Source organism: Natrix helvetica, assembly GCF_964273705.1.
Source record: "Natrix helvetica genome assembly, chromosome: 1".
Taxonomy (NCBI): Eukaryota; Metazoa; Chordata; class Lepidosauria; order Squamata; family Natricidae; genus Natrix; species Natrix helvetica.
The window spans coordinates 6,085,036-6,105,997 of NC_138548.1; the positions used below are offsets into that span (position 1 = coordinate 6,085,036).

Consider the following 20,962-nt stretch of genomic DNA (forward strand, 5'->3'; position numbering starts at 1 on the left):
CTCCTCACTTGACGCCTGCGCAGTTTCTTCTTTCCCCTTTTTTATTAAAACGTTCGATCAACCCGGAAGCGCCTGCTGGTGATTCAACCACGTGGCTGACGGCCGAATGGGCAGCAGTGAATTTGAAATGGAGTGGAAAAATAATCCTTGCGTGTAATACGCCTATTTGGTATCACTCCAAATATATTATTTAAAGACGGGTATTTTTTAAAACTTGCGAATCCATCCCATTGGAGCCTTCCCAGAAAATTCAATCTAAACTCAGTAAAATTCAATGTATTCGCTTCAAATCGGTATTTTTTCAGGCCTCTTAAAAGATAAATGGACCTCAACTCCCAGAATTGCCCAGCCAGCATAGCAACAGGATCTAATAGGGCTTGGATGCACCCTAAGAAATGTGTAGGATTTCACTGAATGTAGGAAGTTAGCACCCACCCCTCTCCTAGGAGAATGAAAATCCTGGGAAATATTGAAAAGGCAGAACACATTTCCCTGGATCCAAAATGGAGAAACATGTTTTAGGTAGGAAACAGGCTCACTCTTAATAGCCCCCACTTTCCTTAATGGGCCATTTCAGACATGTCCAGTCTCCTCTTACAAACCTTCAACGATGAAGCATCCACAACTTCTGGTGGCCAGCTGTTCCACTGGTTAATTGTCCTGGTTTCTCAATTCCAGGTTGCTTCTCTCCTTGATTAGTTTCCACCCATTGCTTCTCCCAGGTGCTTTGGAGAATAAGTTGACTCCCTCCTCTTTGGGGCAGCCACTCAAATACTGGAAGACTGCTATCATATCCACCCAGTCCTCCTTTTCTCTAAACTAGCCAAACCCAAATCCTCCAATCATTTTTCATATGTTTTGGTCTCCAGGCCTTTCATCATCTTAGTTGCTCTTCTTTGCATTTTTTCCCAAAGTCTCAACATCTTTTTTGTGAAGTGACGACCAAAACTGGATGTTGTATTTCAGGTGTGCCCTTACTAAGGCTTTACAAAGCGGGTACCATGACTTTCTGGGGACCACCCCCAGGATCTCCTGAGCCACTTGGCTGTCCCCTCCAGAAACCGGGACCCCCCAATGGTGCTCGAATCTCACCAAACCCCAAACCAGCTCTTGCATTTTGCACACCAGGGAAAACGAGAAGCTAAATTGAAATATTTCCTTTTATTTATTTAACAAACACTATCGTCTTGAGTTCTGAAGAATGTGTGAGAAAGAAAGAAAGAAGAAAGAGAAAATTTTTTGCTTTACAAATGGAAAAAAAAAACCAGGAGAGAGGGAAGAACGAGAAGAAGCTAAAGGAAGAAAAGAAGTTTTTTTTAAAATTAAAACAAACAACATATGTACAGACTGACGAAACTTTTGCTGAGCTAAGGAGGGAGAGAAAGAGAGAGAGAGAGAGAAATAAAACAGAAAAAGGAAGAAAAAATGTCTCAGCAGGGACGGGCTGGGAAGGAGAAATCAAACGGAAGAAGTTTTAATGCGCAATTAAATTAAAAATACAAACACCGAGAGAAGAAAAGTCCTATGTTCTACTTGGTGGCTGTAGAAGCAATCTATACAAGAAAAATTCAGTTCGGGCCCCTTTTCCCTGGGCCAGAAAGACAGTGTTGTGATGTGTTTTAAAACAGAGCAAACATATTGCTTAACTTTTGAGATGTTTTGACTGTAAAAATATTAGTTGGCGGGAGCCGGGGATGGGAGGACGACAATGGAGCAATGGAAAGGGACAGGAAAGTCCGAGGAAGGACTTTTTTCTTCTTCTTTCCTTTCCTTCGTCAGTCTTTCCTCATCTGGACTTTGGGAAGGAAGGAAGGAAGGAAGGAAGGAAGGAAGGAAGGAAGGAAGGAAGGAAGGAAGGAAAAAAGAAACAATGAAAAGGAAGAGGGAAGGAGAAGAATGGAAGGAGGGAAGAAAGGGAAGAAGAAAGAAGTGGGAAGGAGGGAAGAAAGGAAAAAGTAAGAAATAAAGAAAAGAAAGGAGAAGAAGAATGGAAGGAGACAGAAGTGGAAAGGAAAGAAGACAGAAGTGGGAAGGAAAAAGAAACAATGAAAAGCAAGAGGGAAGGAGAAGAATGGAAGGAAACAGAAGTGGGAAGGAAGGAAGGAAGGGAAGAAGACAGAAGTGGGAAGGAGGGAAAGAAGGAAAAAAAAAGAAACAGAAAAGAAAGAAGGAAGGAGACAGAAGTGGAAAGAAAGGAAGGAAAGAAGGAAGGAAGGGTCTTTAGGGGTGGTGCTGCATATCCCATCGGCTCTTTAAAAGTTAGTAAGCTCAATTATATTGAGGGTGGTGGTGGTGAGAGATAGCCCAAGGCAAGGGGGGAAATTCACCACAAACCAGTGGGCCTTGTAAGACGTCCCTTCTCCATCTCCCCCCTCCCCTCTAGAGCATGCTTTTTTAAAAAAACACCAATGCATTTCTCCTACCAAAATGCATCTCAAGGGTGGATTAAAACCAAGGGAGACAATATACTTTTCCCTCCGGGGGTGGGGGTGGGGGGGGAGGAGAGGAGGCAGCCCCATCAAAACAAAGGAAACGGAGAGATGACTGAACACCGAATAAAAACAAAGGCCCAGTCCAAAACCTATTGCACCTGGACAGGAGGAGACAGAGACAAGGTGTGGCATCCTCTAAAAAACCAGACCATTAAAAAAAAGAAAAAAGAAAAAGAAATTTAAAAAAAAAACTGCAGAAAAGAGGGGCCAAACCAAAATCGCTGCCCGGTTCAGTTTGGCAGAGGGAGCAAGATCGGCCATCGCCCTGCGTTCCTCTCTTTGGCCTCTTACCACCCTGGGGAGGGGGAGACCCAGCCCCTTGCTAGAGGAACAAAAGGGGGATACCATTTGTTGGAGGAGGAGGAGGAGGGAGGGAGCGGTTCAACACGGGAGGCTCCCCTCCCTCACCACTCTTACGATCCGAAGGAAGCTGGGGCGTTTCAACGGGCCAGGGGGAGAAGAAGGGACATCTCCAAAGACGCACAAACACACAAAAGGGAGACTCACAAGCAGGATGAGACACACAAGTATCAAAACAGCTGGATGTCCAGAGGCAATTTTTTTAAAAAAATCAAAGACTGGCATGCCGTGTCTCTCCCCCCACCCCGGCTCCGCACCGTGTGGTGTTTTTTAAAATTTTGTCCATGACTGACCTACACCTGAATTTTTTTTTTATTTCTATTTTTCTTTTTTTAAAACCGAGGTAGTTGGCTAGAAACCAAAACAAAAAAACAAAGAGAGAGAGAGAGAGAAAGAGAGTGAGAGAGTTCCTCCACCTGGCATTTTTGTCCAGGAGGCCCACCTCGCTCGTCCGTCCTCACCCCGAGAGGGCAACGAGACCCCCTCCCCGTGCCTGGCCGACGGGAGGACGGGCCCGTCCTATTTTTTTCCGTCTTCCAAAACACACCGAGTTATTGCACTTCGAAAAAAGAAGGAAAAGAAAATACCAAAGGGGGAAAAAAAGACGATGACGACAGATCCGTGGTTTGAGCCCTTCCCCCCTCGTTCGGTGACACCCGTGTTCCCCCACCCCTCCCCGCAACCTGGTTTCCAACTCTCCTCTTCTGCGTTTTCCACCCCACCCGCCCACCCGAAATGGCTTCTGTTCAACTTAAAAAATAATAATAATAATAAACAGCTGCTCGTCGCTATGCTAGAATTCTACGATAATTTTCATAAGAGGCTTAAAAAAAAAAGAAAACACGATTTCCCATCGTTGTTTTTTTTTCTTTTTCTTTACATGAGGTTCTCTCTGGGAAAACGGAGACCAGCTAAGAACGATTCGGTGGGGAAACGTCCGTGGCGGTTTTGTCTCCCTTTCCCATCCTTCCGTCTCCCTTCCGGTTCCCACCAACCCCGTTACCTTCCATCCCGACGGGTATCAGAAAAACCTGCATCTCTCTTGCTGGGTTTTATAAACCTTTCTAGGTCACTTAAGGATGTGAAGAAGCAACGCCCCACCACCCGATCCGGTGGGATGGGGGTTTTTTTTGGGGGGGGGGAGTATGGGGGGAGGGAGAAAGAGAGCAAAAAGAGAGAGAAAGAGAGTCAGGAATGGTTGTCGAACAAGGCCGATGGAACACAAAGAAGAAGAAAAAGAAGAAAAAAGACAAACGTGACTTTGGACACCCGTGAAAAGTCCTGGCAACTGGCCAGTAGCGGAATCAGTTCTCACCGGCCGGGTTTAACCAGAAAGCAAGGGGCGTTGGGGAAGAGGACGACAACGGACGCTCGGGAAGTAGAGAGTGTGTGTGTTGGTGGCCATTCCCAAAGGGCTGCGTGCAGGACAGGCGTTCCCCCCCACCCCAAACCCTCCCGATCACATCCAAAGGCGGTTCCAAAGCTGAGCCGAAGGCGGAGAGACGAAGAGGCGTTAGGTTGCGAGGTGATGGTGGTTGGAAAGGGGTCGCCATGCATCAGCGCTCATCCAGACGGGTCTGTTTGTTTCCGATAAAAACAAAGTCGTTTTGTTTTTTAACTTGGAATAATCGGGAAGTCCAAGGATGCTTTGGAGGAGGGAAAGGTGAAAGGTTGGTTGGGGGGTTAAGATACCCCGCCCCATCCTGTTTATCTGAGTAAGCACCGAGGAATTCAAGCTTTCCCACGTGGAGGTGACCCGGGGCCGCCGGCGGTCAGCAGGCGGAGGCGAGGCCGTTCTTATACAGGCGGGGGACTTTCCTCTTGGGTCCACCATTGTCGTCTTCCTCCTCCTCCTCTTCCTCTTCTTCCGAGGATGAGCTGTCCAGTGTCAAATCAACCACGTCGGCTGGGATCTTACCGTTCTCCACGCTGGGGGCGGGAGGGGGAGCCCCGTTGACGTCCGATGTGCCCCCTGAAAATGTGCAAGGAAAAAATTAAAGATTTAATAGCTAGACTTAACAACCGTACGCTTAGTGACTGTTCAAAGTGACGACGGCACTGTCAAAAGTAACTCAGGACCTTTTTTATTTTATTTTTACGTTTAAGGCCGCAGCGACATATCCGTGGTCCCATGATCAAAATTCAGACCTTTGGCAACTGATTCATATTTATGACGCTCGCAGTGTCCCAGAGAAGCCTGATTCACTTAAACACTGGATTACTAACTTAATTACTGCGGTGACTCACTTATCAACTGGGGCGAGCAAGATCGTAAAATGGGGCAAAATTCACTTAACAAATGTCTCACTTAGTGTCAGATATCTTGGGCTTGTAAATCAAGGACCACCTGTGCCAATGTTTCTCAACCTTGGCTATTTTAAGAAAGGTGAGCTTCAACTCTCAGAATGCTATGGCTGGCTGGGGAATTCTGGGAGTTGAAGTCCATCCATCGGAAAACCAAGACTGCATGGGGAATTCTGGGAGTTGAAGTCCATCCATCAGGAAACCATAGCTCGCTGGGGAATTGTGGGAGTTGAAGTCCATCCATCTTAAAGTGCCAAAGGATGGTTGAGAAACATTGGCTTACACACAAGTGTAAAAAGCGATTGGTCCACTTCACACATTATTCAACAACACACTAGCCCTACATTATAACTGACAAAACCCAGAGGGATGATACAACACACAACTTACTGCCTCGCTTAGCATGATGTCTGAGGACAGCCAACCCCATATCCTCAAATGTTTAAATCTGATTTAAATCATTGCTCAGGCTTTTCCCCCCGATAAAAATACAGGATAACCCTGTTGCTCTTTGTCTGTTGCTTCGACACTTCGGTAAAGGGTCCATCCCTGTTTCTCCCAAAAAAGTTAGAGAAGCAACCTGGAACTAGGGAGAAATTTCTGGACAGTTAGAACAATGAATCAGTGAAACAACTTGCCTTCAGAGGTTGTGAATGCTCCAACACTGGAAGTTTTTAAGAAGATGTTAGATAACCATTTGTCTGAAGTGGTGTATGGTTTCCTCCCTAAGCAGGGGGTTGGACTAGAAGACCTCCAAGGTCCCTTCCAACTCTCCTTTCCTCTTCCTCTCCTCATTCTATTCTATATTCTATTCTATTCTTTTCTCTATTCTCTATAGTCTATTATCTTCTCTTCTCTGCATTCTATTCTATATTCTATTCTCTCATTCTATTCTATAGTCTATTCTATTCTTTATTCCTTATTCTATTCCATTTTATTCTCTATATTCTATTCTCTATATTCTATTCTCTATATTCTATTCTATAGTCTGTTCTATTCTCTTTATTCTACTCTATTCTATATATATATTCTATTCTATTCTCTTTATTCTATTCTCTTTTCTATTCTATTCTCTTTTCTATTCTCTTCTATTCTCTTTATTCTATTCTGTTCTATGTTCTATTCTATTCTCTTTATTCTATTCTATATTCTATTCTATTCTTCGCGAGAAGACTGACAGCATAACTAGCAAACCAGAACCTAGAAGATGACTCTTTAGTGGCCCTTCCTGATTCATGGGCTTCTCTACCTGTTACAATTTGAGCTTGGTGTTATTATTTCACTTTACTAAGGTGTCCCCCTCGCTTTTAGTGACCTCCAAAGATCTAATGGGAAATGGGAAAAAGTAGCAAGAATTCCAAGAGCTTTTCTTAAGTCAAGTAGGGGCTTCATGAGGGACATTGGAGAAACTCTCTGGGATGGAAGTAACAATGGGACACAGCTCCCAACTTTAGCTGCTTGGGGGAACATCTTTAAATGACCACTATTCGTGGCTTAAGGAACCACGAACCAGTAACACCAAAGGTGAAGCTCTTGGCCCATCACAATCTTAAGCCATGTTTCTGTGAAGTTCTCCCAACCAGAAACACAATCAAGAACTCTTAAACCTCTTCCCCATCTCAGCTTCAACTACAATGGAAGTCATCCATCCATCCATCCATCCATCCAGTCTTCCTTCCTATCAGTCAATCATCCATCCATCCTTCCTTCCTTCCTTCTTTCCTTCCTTCCTCATCCACCCATCCATCCATCTACCCATCCATCCATCCCTTTCTCCTTTCCAGTCATCCATCCATCCATCCATCCTCCACGTCTTGGTAGTTGGTAGGGACCTTTGAGGTCTTCTAATCCAGCCTCCTGCTCAAGGAGACCCCACACCATTTCAGACAAACGGCTGTCCTGTCTCTTCTTGAAAACCTCCAGTGATGGAGCATTCAGAACTTCTGAAGGGAAGCTGTCCTACTGATTCATTGTTCATTAATTGTTAGAAGGAAGGAGCAAATGTCCACGGTATCAAGGAGGACATCGTTTTGGACAATACCACACAAATTGGAATCAACTAGGGGGAGATGACTTTGGTGGTCCTTTGGCCTTCCTGGTTTGTGTAGAGTCCACAACCACCATGACTTCTCAGACCCACCTGTGGATCCGCCCACAACGAGTATCGGACACTGAGGGCTGTAGCTCCTCTCCTTCTCTGCTTTGATCGGGCGCCAGGAGCCATCCACCAAGTACTCTATCTCGTCTGCATCTTCACATTCCTTTAAGATCTTCGATAGGAGCCTACAGGAAGATGGAGAACCCAGCTAGTGATTACAGACTCCGGAAGCTTCAGGGCTGTCATGCCCCCGTCGGAGTCTGAATCTGCGGGGAAAGATGAACTGGAACAGGAGCGACAGGGATCGAGAGGGCGGCTCTGTTGGCTTTGGAGGGAGTTGGGGAAGGGCAGAGTCAGTCCGGGGAGGGCTTTTTAGGATTAGAAAGGCTTGCAGACAGGGAGGAGGAAGAGAGGCAGGGCTCAAGCGAAGAGCAAGGACCACTCCCTCCTGATCCTAGAGCACGGAGAGAAGAGAGAAGGCGAGAACAACGCAGACTGAGCCGGCTATGAGGGAGGAGAGTACCCCGCCCCCTTCACAAGGCACACCTGGGGACTGAGATATAAGGAGGTGCAGGTGGGAAGGACATTTGTCAAGAACACACAATGAATATGTGGAGCCTTGTGTGGCGTTGCTGACGTTTGGAGATTACTATGCCCCATCTTGTGGGCCTTTCCCGGTTTCTAGCTGAAATTCTTGCTGTGGTTACCTGGCTTACTGGACTAACCTGGCTTACTGGACTGCTGGCCCTGATTACTCTTAGGCTAACTTTGCTCACTGGGCTACTCGCAGCCAGAGGCTGTTGAAGGTGCGTCTGAGAGCTTTGCTCCAGGACTTGTAGTAAACGTGGGGACGTTTGGGGGCAAAGTTGGAGCAATAAAGGGGAGTTAGACCTGTTCTCTGGCAGCCATCTTTACTTTTCGATCTTCGGCCTGCTACACTTCCTATTATTCTACTATGCATTTTCTGTTGTGAGGAAATGGGAGGGGGGATTGTATGGAGTTAGATGCTATGTAGCCATAACAACATTCTTTCTAGAAAACCAAGGTCATCCTTTGTCTTTCCACCTCTGCATCTGACTGGAACTGGATGGGTGGAACTGCCAGCGTGGCAGTGGGAGATTGGACCATGGGATGGACTTGTGGGTGTGGGGAAAAGATCTTGAACTTTCAACTCGATAGGGAAAACCGGGAAGCTTTCAGATTCGGGTTTTCCCAGATGCGCCAACATGACTCTCTTAATAAATTGGAACTTTGAGCAATACTTTGCCTCGGACTCTGATTTACTCTTGGATGCTCTTTGGAACCCTGACACTATTGCTTTCCTGCCATGCCCCAGGTCATCACAAGGGCCATGTTCTACCTCCCAAAAAATGGCTTCCATCTCAGAGGGGTTTCAGAAAATGGTTTTGAGCTGGGAGATCGCCAACCCAAGGCTCACCAGATACCAGAGCATCTGCCTGCCGCTGCAACGAAAACCAGGAGCCAGGAACTTCAATTTTAACCAACCATTACAATTTTAAATTCTTGCAGAAGAATGTTAAAAGATCTTGGAAAACACCAAGGACAGTTCATCAAAAGTTGTGTGAGATGTGTCGATTCTCTAGGGCAGAGGGTCCCAAACCTTTTGGGATCCCGGGATCAGTTTCGGAAGAAAAATACTCTTCCATGGATGGGAAGAAGGGGAAATGATATGGCGCGCGCTGTCTACTCTGAAGCTGACCTGACCGAGGCCATCTTTGAGGCCCCCGTGTTGCCACAATAGTGCTGAGGGATAAGGGTGGGGAGGACAGAGATAGCGAGGGTTTCGTAGCCAAAACAAAATAGATTCCCCTGAGAACCAAGGACGCTCCCACAGGTGGCTGAGGAGGAGTTAAGTGTCCAAGCAACTGGACAGCACTTAGATTGGACAATGAAATTGCTTAGGGAAGGGGGAATAACTTTTACTTTTAATCAGGTGAAAACCGTGAGAACCTTTAGAGGCGGTTTTCACCGGTCTGTGCCAATATATTTCCAATAAACCTCCAAAAAAGGCACCAGGTCTTATTTTCGGGGGGAAGATCTGCAATCAGACCTGCAAATTACATTAAGCCTGAACACATTAGGGGTGTTACTGGGAACCCCGACAGTCCTCTGACTCTCCTCACTTGCGCAAGTCACACCCCCCAGCCTCTTTTACGCGGAGGCCTTCGGGAACTTCTTCTTCTGCAGCCGGCAAGGCTTTCCCGGAGGCCTCTGCACCCGGTAACAGAGCTATGGATCGATCCGGTGCTCCGTTATTGGCTACGGAGGCCCTCAAGAAAACCTTCCTGGCTGCCGCGAAAGAAATGGGCCGAGGTGTGTGAGACCCTCCTGCAACTACCTGAAGGTGTAGTAGGGCAGCTCCAAACTCAGCCACCCCCATCCTATCTTAATTTTTACCTGTGCACCAGTGGTGGGTTCTGGAGCCTGTTGCAACCAGTATGCTGCAACGGGGCCGGACGTCCACCTTGGACACGCGCGCTGCGACACCCCAGCTGCTCAGCGAGGTCGCCCAGGCGCCGTACACCGTGCAGACACGCACAATTGGCCCGTTTCCCTCAAAAAGAGGTAAGGAATGCGGGCGGGCCCAAAGAAATACGGTTCCGGTACAGTGGCCGCTGCTCCCAGCAGTGCTTTGCACCCCGGAGTGGGTGGTGTCAATTAGGGCTTATATTGGGCGCATATGTAAAAAATCAAGCTAGGACTTACTTTCTGAGCAGGTCATATTTTGGGGGAAACACGGTAGCTCCTGCCCATGTGGAGATGGACCTTCATTCGCCCCAGGGGTGGGTTCCGGCGGCTGCTGCTGCCGGTTCACTCAGGGACGTGTTTAGCATGCATGCATGCTTGATGCACGCTATGCGCGCATGCTCAGATTTTTTTTTTTTTTAAAAAATGCTTCCGCACACGAGCACCCCCAAGTTTCTTGGCCCTCCTGGGACTCCTGTAACGAGGTCCCCTGCTTTAGGTAGGCAAGTAACTGACTCAACTAACCCATCGATCATCAGCTGATCATACGTGGCTGGTTTGTCACACACCGGACACATCCACGTGGGCTTCTTCTCGTTCATCTGCAGGTAAAAAACCGCGTCGAAGCACTGCAGGTGGGCACAGGTCTCTGCCCGACACGGTACCGACAGGCGCATCTTCACCAGCTTCGGAAGAGGGGGGAAAAAAACCCACATGAGACCCACAGGCAAAAACATGACTCTAGTATAGATCCTGGTCAAATACAGAATAGCAGAGTTGGACATTGGAGGTCTTCTAGTCCAACCCCCTGCTCAAGCAAGAGACCCTAGGTCGTTCCACACAAACGGCTGTCCAGTGAGGAAACATCCAGAACTTCTGGAGGCAAGCCATTCCGTTGGTTGGTGGGTAGGTGGGTAAGTTGGAGGGAGGGAGAGTTAATTGGCTGGAGGGAGGGAGGGTTGGATGGATGGAGAGGTGGTTGGTTGGTTGGATGGATGGATGGATGGTTAATTAGATGGATGGATGATTGGATGGATGGATGTTTGATTGATTGGAGGATGGATGGATGGATGATTGATTGATTGATTGGATGAATGAATGATTGATTGGATGGATGATTGATTGATTGGATGAATGATTGATTGGATGGATGGATGGATGGATGGATGGATGGTTGAATGGATGGATGGATGGATGGATGGATGATTGATTGGATGGATGGTTGAATGGATGGATGGATGGATGGTGGATGGATGATTGGATGGATGGATGTTTGATTGGATGAATGGATGGATGGATGATTGATTGGATGAATGGATGATTGGATGCATGGATGGATGGTTGGATGGATGATTGATTGGATGGATGATTGATTGATTGGAGATGATGGATGGATGATGATGATTGGATGGATGGGATAGATGATAGATTGGATGCATGGATGGATGGTTGGATGGATGATTGATTGGATGGATGATTGATTGATTGGATGAATGGATGGATTGGATGGATTGGATGGATGGATGATTGATTGGATGGATGGATGATTAATTGGATGAATGGATGGATGGATAATTGACTGGATGATAGATTGGATGCATGGATGGATGGTTGATTGGATGGATGATTGAATGGATGGATGGATGGATGATTGATTGGATGGATGGATGGATGGATGGATGAATGATTGGATGGATGATAGATTGGATGCATGGTTGAATGGATGGATGGATGGTTGAATGGATGGATGGATGATTGATTGGATGAATGGATGGATGGATGGATGAATGATTGGATGGATGATAGATTGGATGCATGGATGGATGGTTGATTGGATGGATGGATGGTTGAATGGATGGATGGATGGATGATTGATTGGATGGATGATTGATTGAATGAATGGATGGATGGATGGATGAATGATTGGATGGATGATAGATTGGATGCATGGATGGATGATTGAATGGATGGATGGATGGATGATTGATTGGATGGATGGATGGATGGATGGATGAATGATTGGATGGATGATAGATTGGATGCATGGTTGAATGGATGGATGGATGGATGATTGATTGGATGGATGATTGATTGAATGAATGGATGGATTGGATAGATGGATGATTAATTGGATGAATGGATGGATGGATGAATGATTGAATGGATTGAATGGATGGATGGATGGAGAGTCAGTTGGTTAGAGGGAGGGATGGTGAGTTGGTTGGTCAGATGGATGGAGAGTTGGTGGGAGGGAGGGAGTGGAGGAGGGAGGGAGAGAGGGATGGACGGCTGGTTGGTGGGAGAATTGGTGGGAGGGAGGGAGGGGGGGTTGGATGGGGGGTTGGTTGGATGGGTGGGTGGGTGGGTGGGTGGGTGGAGAGTTGGTTGATTTGTTAGTTTATTGGATGGATAACTGGATGGAAGGTTGGATGGATGGAGAGTTGATTGATGGGAGGGAGGGATAGTTAGTTGGTTGGTTGGTTGGTTGGATGAATGTGCTTTCACAAGGAGGCAAAAGAAGTACTTGGTCCTCCACCCAGTAAGTTGGGGCAAACGTTTAAAAAGTGGTTAAGAAACTCAGAGACTGGATTCAGAGGCTCAAAATTTCACGGGTGCATTTGACACCCAGCAAACGAGGTTCTCACCGCCCAGCCACTTATGACTGTTGGCTAGCAGATGTGCCATTTAGCACCTCTGTTCAGAAGTGCCTTTTGCTGAAGTCCTGCCTTGCAGCACAATGCTTACCGGGCATATTAAAGATACTCGGACGCCAGTGGTGGCAATCTCGCTCTCTGGGTCCAGCCGCAACTTCTCTTTGACTGCAGGGGTGGGGAAGGGGGTCAAAGGGTGGGGAAGAGAAGACAGAATGAGAACCAAGAAGCAATTGTGAGTGTTGAGGTTTGGTTGCCCCAATTCCCTCGAGGACCAGAGATGAGACGAGTTCCCTTCTTCAAGGTCACCTCTGGACTGTCCCAATTTTAGGCCACTTGCAAAACTAATCTGATTGGGGGGGGGGGTATTTGAGGCAGAGAAGGTAGAGCCCATCCCTTCAGTCAGCTAGTCCTTGACTTACAACGATCCATTTAGTGACCATTTGAAGTTACAACAGCACTGATAAAAGCAACTTTAGGTTTTAATGTGTGGCAGTGTATTCGCAGAAAAAAGTGACAATAAAGTTTATCTTCTCTTCTTTCCTCCTCTTCTTTGCCTACTGTTTTCCTTTCTTCCTTCTTTCCTTCTCTCCCTTCCTTTTCCATCCTTGTTGCGCCTCTCCTCCCTTCCTCCCATCTGATTTTCTTTCTTTCTCTTTTTCTGTTTTCTTCCTTCCTTCTTTCCTTTCTTCTGCTTCCTTCCTTTTCCATCCATTGTCACGCCTTTCCTCCCTTCCTCCCATCTGATTCTCTTTCCTTTTTTCTTTTTTTCTTCCTTCCTTCTTTTCTTTCTCTTCCTTCCTTTCCTTCCTTGTCGCTCCTCTCCTCCCTTCCTCCCATCTGATTTTCTTTCTTTTCTTTCTTCCTTCCTTCTTTCCTTTCTTCCTCTTCCTTCCTTCTCCTTTTCCATCCCTTGTCACGCCTTTCCTCCCTTCCTCCCATCTGATTTTCTTTTTCTTTTCCTTCCTTTTTTTCTTCCTTTTCCTTCCTTGTCGCTCCTTTCCTCCCGTCCTCCCATCTGATTTTCTTTCTTTTTCTTTTCTCTTTTTTCTTCCTTCCTTTCTTTTCCTTTTCCTTTTCCATCCTTGTCACTTCTCTCCTCCCTTCCTCCCATCTGATTCTTTCTTTCTTTCTTTCTTTCTTTCTTTCTTTCTTTCTTTCTTTCTCTCTTTCTTTCTTTCTTTCTTTCTTTCTTCTTTCTTTCTTTCTCTTTTCTTGTGTTTATACACCCACACATTTTATTTCTAATGTTGGCCTGTGACCGTTAATACAAATTACTACAGGTAGCCCCTCCACTTACAACCACAATTGAACCCAGAATTTCTGTTGCGAAGGGAGCAATTTGTGAAGTGAGTGTTGTCCCGTTTTACCATTTTTTCCCTTGCCACAGTTGTTAAACGAATCACAGCAGTTGTTAAGTGAGCCAACCCGGTTGCTCAGTGAACCTGGCTTCCCCGTTGACTTTGCTTGTCGGAAGTTCGCAAAAGGGGATTAATAGCGTGACCTTGGGATAAAAGCAGCGGTCATAAATATGAACCAGTTGCCAAGCGGCTGACTTTTGAACAGGTGACCCCCGGGGGATGCTGCAAAGGTCGTAAGCAATCGTTAAGTCACTTTTTTCAGTGTCGTCGTAACTTTGGACAGTCACTAAACAAAACCTTGTAAGTCCAGGGCTGCTTGCATTACATTTCCTTGATTCCTAATTCAGCAATTTAAACTCCTTAGATCAGGGGACACCAAGTGGTGTTCTGTGGACCACTGGTGGTCCGCGAGAACATGTTGATGGTTTGCAGAAAAATTATTTGCGTTTTTTATATTGCACTAAATCAAAGGTCCTCAAACTTCAGCCCCTGGGTCGAATACGTGCAATGAACGCTTGTGTTGCTGCAGAAAGTCTCTGCCTTTGGGGTCTTTTTGTGTGGGTCGGAGGGGGACAGGAATTCCGACTTGGGGTCTGCTTCAGCCTCCTGGTGGGGGGCTTTGGGCAAAGGCTGGAGGGAAGCGCCGCTGGTGGCAAAGAGCCGGAGGGCCTCGTTCCAGGGGGACTGCATCATGGCCTGGAACTGGCTGACCATCTCAGCCCGCTGAGCCTCCAGGCGCCGGTAGCTGGCCTTGCACTCCCGCAGGTCTTCCCTCTGCTCGGAAAGCCCATGCTCCTAGTCCTCAGTGAGGAGCTTCTGCTGAGCCTCGTTCTCGGTCAGATCCAATTTGAACTGAGCTGTTTTGCCAACTCTTTCTCGTGGTGGATGCTTTCTGTTGGGGCTCAAAGGAGCAGGGTGGGCAGGCGAGGAGTGGCGAGTAGACGCTGGCAAGGCACCCCTCGATGTGAGTGACATCAAGTTGGCCACGCCCACCCAGTCACATGGCCACCTAGCCACGTCCACCCAACCAGTCATTAGGCAGATCATATTAGTGGCCTGCGGGATTTAAAATTATGAGGTCCAAAAGGCTAGGGACCCCTTGCCTTACATAATCCTCCAGGTTAAGCCAAAGATTCAGTTACAGAGAAAAGGGGGCAGAGAGAGAGAGAGAGACAGTAGGAGAGTTGAACCAACTCACCGAGGGCCTTGCACAGTTCTGGGTGTTTAATGCCGATGTTTTTTAATCGCTGCAATAATTCTGACGATGTTGTCTGTCGCACCAGGAAGAGGCCCACAGAGTAACTCTGGAAAGAAGAGGGAGTACAAAAAAAGCGCGTAAGAGTTTGGGGGTTTCCTTACAGGTGTTTCCTTACCCAACAAGGTAACATTATCAGGGCTAGGAGGCGATGGGACAGGAGAAGGAGAAGCAGGAGGAGGAGGAGTGGTGGAGAACGAGTAACAGAATAATAGAGTTGGAAGGGACCTTGTAGGTCATCTAGTCCAACAACCCCCCACCCCCCAAGCCAAGCAGGAGATCCTACACCATTTCCCACAGATGGCAATCCAGTCTCTTCTTGAAAGCCTCCAGGGATGAAGCTCCTACAACTTCTGAAGGCAACTTCTCTTCCATGGGTTGATCGTTCTCACTGTCAGAAAATTTCTCCTTATTTCTAGGTTGAATCTCTCTCCTTGTTCAATTTTCATTGTTCCTTGTCCGGCTTTCGGGTGCTTTGGAAAACAGCTTGTTCCTCTCCTCTCTGGGACAGCCCCTCAAATATTGGAAGACTGCTATCATGTCTCCCCTGGTCCTTCTCTTCACTAGACTAGCTGTGCCCAGTTCCTGCAACCATTAAGTCTCAACATCTTTTTAATAGTGTGGTGACCAAAACTGAAGGAGGAGGAGGAGGAGAGGGAAGAGGAGAGGGAGGAGGAAGAGGAGGAGGAGGAGGAGATGAGGGAGGAGGAGGAGGAGACGGAGGAGGATTGGGAGGAGGAAGAGAAGAGTCAGGAGGAGGAGGAGAGGCAGGAGCATTGGGAGCAGGAGGGGGGTGAGGCAGGAGGAGGAAGAGAGGCAGGAGGAGGAGGAGGAGAGGCAGGAAGAGGAGGGGGAGGAGGAAGAGGAGGGGGAGGAGGAAGAGGAGGATTGGGGAGGGGGAGAGGCAGGAGGAGGAGGAGGAGAGGGAGGATGATTGGGGGGGAGGAGAGGCAGGAGGAGGAGGAGGGAGAGGAGAAGGAAGAGGAGGAGGAGAGGGAAGAAAAGGAGGAGAGGGAGGATGATTGGGGGGGAGGAGAGGCAGGAGGAGGAGGAGGGAGAGGAGAAGGAAGAGGAGGAGGAGAAGGAAGAGAAGGAGGAGAGGGAGGAGAATGGGGGGGAGAGGCAGGAGGAGGAGAAGAAGGAAGGGGAGGAGGAGAGGGAAGAAAAGGAGGAGAGGGAGGAGGATTGGGGGGTAGGAGAGGCAGGAGGAGGAGGAGGGAGAGGAGAAGGAAGAGGAGGAGGAGAGGGAAGAAAAGGAGGAGAGGGAGGATGATTGGGGGGAGGAGAGGCAGGAGGAGGAGGAGAGAGAGGAGGAGGAGGAGAGAGAGGAGGAGGAGGAGAAGGAGGAGAGGGAGGAGAATTGGGGGGGAGAGGCAGGAGGAGGAGGAGAAGGAAGAGGAGGAGGAGAGGGAGTAAAGGGAGGAGAGGCAGGAGGATTGGGGGGGAGGAGAGGCAGGAGGAGGGAGAGGAGGAGGACAGGGAGGAGGAGAGGCAGGAGGAGGAGGAGAGAGAGGAGGAGAAGGAAGAGAAGGAGGAGAATGGGGGGGAGAGGCAGGAGGAAAAGGAAGAGGAGGAGGAGAGGGAGGAGGATTGGGGGGAGGAGGAGAGGCAGGAGGAAGAGGAAGAGACTGTGGGGTCCTTGCTGGTCTCTGAACCCAGGGGTTCTCTTGCAGACGTTTCATAACCCAACTAGGTCACATCATCAGGGCTAGTGTTGTTTTTACGACTCAAAACGCCGCTTAGAAGTCCCCAAGTGCCATGGCTGGGCCGCCCAGCAGCAAATCATCGTGGGTGACAGAAAACCCGGAAGCTTTGGCCTCTCCCAGGCCAGATGCAGAGTCAAACACACCTGGAAAAACGAATCCACCCCCACCCCCCACCCCTGGGCCGGCAGCTCCGACCCCTGAAATGCCGGCGAGGGCTGCTGGTGCAGGAGAGCAGGGTAGAATCAGAGAGAAGGCGGCGGCTGCTCTCTTCCCACCCACCCCCGCCAGCCGACGCAAGACTCACCTTCCCGTAATTTCCCCAGATGATGGTGATTCGGTTGGTGGCGGAAGACAGGTACATGAGATGAGTAAGGTTGATGGGACGACAAGGCCTCTTGGGCTCCACCCCGGGCTTGTTGGAAGGGTAGTAGCCCTGGAAAAAGAGAGGGAGAGGGAGAGAAAGGGGTTGCCTGACGGTGAACAGAAAGAGCATTGGAGAATCTGCCCTCCGTAGGTAGGGAATGAGGAAGACACATCTCGATGATGTGAAGACGGACATCAGACGCCATAAGGCAGGCGTGTCAAACTCCGTGCTTAAGATCTGGCCTGCAGGGCCAGCCTGGAAACAGCAAAGTTCCTCTGCTAGCAAAAATGGAGCTCCCCCCCAAAAAAAAGAGGGGGGGCTGCACACAAACACCACACTCCATTTTCAGCCGCGACAGCCTCCTGCAGCCCTCTGCCAGAAAAGTTCCGTTTCCACTGGCAGGGGGCTGCAGGAGGCCATCAGGCAGATAACAAGGTGCGGGCATGCCACACACGTCCCCCCACCCCCCCGGGAGCTCCGTATTCACTGGCAGAAGGCTGCAGGAGGCTGTCCAGACAGAAAAGAGGGTGTGGGCATGCCACACCCCTGAGCTCCATTTTCGCTGGCAGAGGGCTGCAGGAGGCCATCCAGGCAGAAAATGGAGTGTGGGGAGGCAGGGTGTGGCGCCCTGAGCTCCATTTTCGCTAGCAGAGGGCTGCAGGAGGCCATCCAGGCAGAAAATGGAGTGTGGGGAGGCAGGGTGCGGCGCCCTGAGCTCCATTTTCGCTGGCAGAGGGCTGCAGGAGGCCATCCAGGCAGAAAATGGAGTGTGGGGAGGCAGGGTGTGGCGCCCTGAGCTCCATTTTCGCTAGCAGAGGGCTGCAGGGGGCTGTCCAGGCAGAAAATGGAGTGTGGGGAGGCAGGGTGCGGCGCCCTGAGCTCCATTTTCACTGGCAGAGGGCTGCAGGAGGCCATCCAGGCAGAAAATGGAGTGTGGGGAGGCAGGGTGCGGCGCCCTGAGCTCCATTTTCACTGGCAGAGGGCTGCAGGAGGCCATCCAGGCAGAAAATGGAGTGTGGGGAGGCAGGGTGTGGCGCCCTGAGCTCCATTTTTGCTGGCAGAGGGCTGCAGGAGGCCATCCAGACTGAAAACAGTGTGCGGGGAGATCACGCACAGGCCCCTGGGCTCCATTTTCGCTGGCAGAAGGCTGCAGGAGGCCGTCCAGGCAGAAAACAGGGCATGGCATGCCACACGCACCCCTCTGAGCTCCATTTTCGCTGGCAGAGGGCTGCAGGAGGCCGTCCAGGCTGAAAACGGAGTGCTGGGAGGCCACACACAGGGCCCTGAGCTCCATTTTCACAGGCAGAGGGCTATCCAAACAAACTAAAGGCAAAACAAAAGGAGAAACGTTTCCCCTTTTGCATTTTGAGCATGCAAGAAGGGACAGGAAAGGGGAAAGGGAAAGAAGACAGACAAAGAAAAAGAAGGGAAGGTGGGAAGAGATCAAGCAAGGAAAAAGAAGAAAAGAGGGGAAGGAAGAAGAGAGTAGAATGAAGAGGGAAGGAAAAAGAAATAAAAGGTAGGTAGGTAGGTAGGTAGGTAGGTAGGTAGGTAGGAAGGAAGGAAGGAAGGAAGGAAGGAAGGAAGGAAGGAAGGAAGGAAGGAAAGATTCTGAAAGTGAGTGAGGATCTCACCTGCCTTAGCACTTGGCCACCACAGGTAACCCCGACACGAGTCCCGTGTCATACCCACTATGGCCATGCCCCCTGCCCGAGCCACACCCACCCTGGGGCCCATGCAAGGAACAGGTTGTGCAAATGGAAATGGGTCTGGCTAACCCGGAGAAACTAAGCCCAGTTCAAACAGATGCGGCCCAATGATTCTTCCGGAAAAAGTCCCAAAATGACTTACCGGAACCGAACAATAACTGTGGTTGACTTTGACGGCGATATTGGGGGGATATTGATCTTCCTGAGCGCAGCTGGTATCTGTGTAGCAGATTCTGAGAAAGGAAACACAGGTCAGAGAGATGGGAGAGAGACCGTAAGCATTATGTATAGAGTGCAGAGAAGAGCAACAAAGAGGATTAGGGGACTGGAGACTAAAACATATGAAGAACGGTTGCAGGAACTGGGTATGTTTAGCTTAAGAGAAAGAAGGACCAGGGGAGACATGATAGCATTGTTCCAATATCTCAGGGGTTGCCACAAAGAAGAAGGAGTCAAACTATTCTCCAAGGCACCTGAGGGTAGAACAAGAAGCAATGGGTGGAAACTAATCAAGGAGAGAAGCAACTTAGAACTGAGGAGAAACTTCCTGACAGGGGGGAGAGTTAATCAGTGGAACTATCTGCCTCCAGAAGTTGTGAATTCTCCAAGTTTTTAAGAAGGGTGTTGGACTAGAAGACCTCCAAGGTCCCTTCCGATTCTGTTATTCTATTCTATAACATAATAATACATGTGGCTGTGCGGGGACCTTGTTTCCCTGAAAATAGGACTTCCCCAGATAATAAGCCCAATTAGGCTTTTGAGCGCATGCACTAAAGTAAGCCCTCCCCAAAAATATTACAACACAACAGCTGCCATGATTTGACCACGCTCGCCGCCTCCTGCACCTTAAAAATAATAAGACTCCTCAAAAATAAGGCTAAGCGTTTATTTGGGGGGGGGGGTTGTCAAAAGAAAGTAAGACCCTGTCTTATTTTGGAGGAAACATGGTATATGTCTATGATGTGTAGATGGTGTAGGTGTATGCATATATTGCAGGCTAATTCTGCCAACTGCCAGCAGTTCGATCCTGACTGGCTCAAAGTTGACTCCGCCTTCCATCCTTCCGAGGTCAGTGAAATGAGGACCCAGATTGTTTGGGGCAAGACTCTGCAAACCGCGTAGAGAGGGCTGTGAAGCATTAAAAATCTCCAGTGTTGGAGCATTCACAACTTCTGGAGGCCAGGCATTCTCCACTGGTTACCGTATTTTTCAGAGTATAAAACGCACCAAGGTTTTGAAAAAGTTTTTGCACTCTGCAGACGTTGTGAAAACGGGCCCGTTTTTATTTTTCAAAAAGGGGCCATGAATAGGTTTTAGGAGGCTTGTAGAGTGCTCCTGGGGGGTGGAGTCCCCCCAAAATGAGCAAAAAAACAGCCCATTTTTTGCTCATTTCTGCCCTCCCCAGCCTCCAGGAGCACTCTGGAAGCCTCCTAAAGGCTCTGCACGGCCATTTTGGTGAAGGGGGCGGAGTTTCAGGAGGCAAAAAATGCTGCATTCAGTGTATAAGACACACCCACATTTTCAGCCTTTTTTTTTTTTGTTAAGGGAAATGGGGGCGTCTTATACTCTGAAAAATACGGTAACTGTTCTCACTGTCAGGACATTTCTTTTCAGTGGTAGGTTGGTTCTCTCCTTCTTAAGTTTCCATCCATGACTTCTTGTCCTGCCCTCCGGTGCTTTGGGAGAATCGGTTGCCCCCCTCTTCTTTGTGGCAACCCCTCAAGTATTGGAAGACTGCTATCATGTCATGATAACAGACTTAAGCACCAGAAGGCAAGACAAGAAGCAACGGACGGAAACTAATGGAGGCGAGAAGCAACCTGGAATTAAGGAGAAGCTTTCGAACAGTGAGGACAATAAGCCAGTGGAACGGAATGCCTTCGGAAGTTGTGGGTGCTTCATCGCTGGAGGTTTTGAAGAAAAGTCTGGACAGTCATGTCTGAAACCGTAGACAGACTCCTGCTTGATTAGGGGGTTGGACTAGAAGACCACACAAGGTCCTTTCCAGCTCTAATTTGATGGATTCATTCATTGAAGTCCTTGTCTTCATTAGACTAGTCACACCCAGTTCCTGCAATCATTCAAGGTGGTCCCTTGCTCAACAGTAGCAACTGTGAAAGGGATCTTGGAGTCCTAGTGGGCAACCATTTAAATAGGAGCCAGCCGTGTGCAGCA

At 48.6% G+C, this 20,962-nt stretch overlaps 1 protein-coding gene across 2 annotated transcripts in view; it reads right to left on the reverse strand.

The window, feature by feature from the left end:
• Nucleotides 1-3,583: 3,583 nt before the first annotated feature.
• Nucleotides 3,584-20,962, reverse strand: part of PIAS4 (protein inhibitor of activated STAT 4) — a 49,038-nt gene continuing 31,659 nt past the window's right edge. For both annotated transcript variants that reach the window (XM_081941431.1, XM_081941432.1), the window contains exons 5-11: nucleotides 18,930-19,020; nucleotides 17,019-17,147; nucleotides 14,952-15,057; nucleotides 12,487-12,560; nucleotides 10,267-10,427; nucleotides 7,297-7,439; nucleotides 3,584-4,824 (exon numbers count right to left, since the gene is read on the reverse strand). In XM_081941431.1, coding sequence (XP_081797557.1) covers nucleotides 4,625-4,824; nucleotides 7,297-7,439; nucleotides 10,267-10,427; nucleotides 12,487-12,560; nucleotides 14,952-15,057; nucleotides 17,019-17,147; nucleotides 18,930-19,020 — 904 coding nt within the window. In that variant the 3' untranslated portion in view covers nucleotides 3,584-4,624. The remainder of the gene's footprint in view (nucleotides 4,825-7,296; nucleotides 7,440-10,266; nucleotides 10,428-12,486; nucleotides 12,561-14,951; nucleotides 15,058-17,018; nucleotides 17,148-18,929; nucleotides 19,021-20,962) is intronic.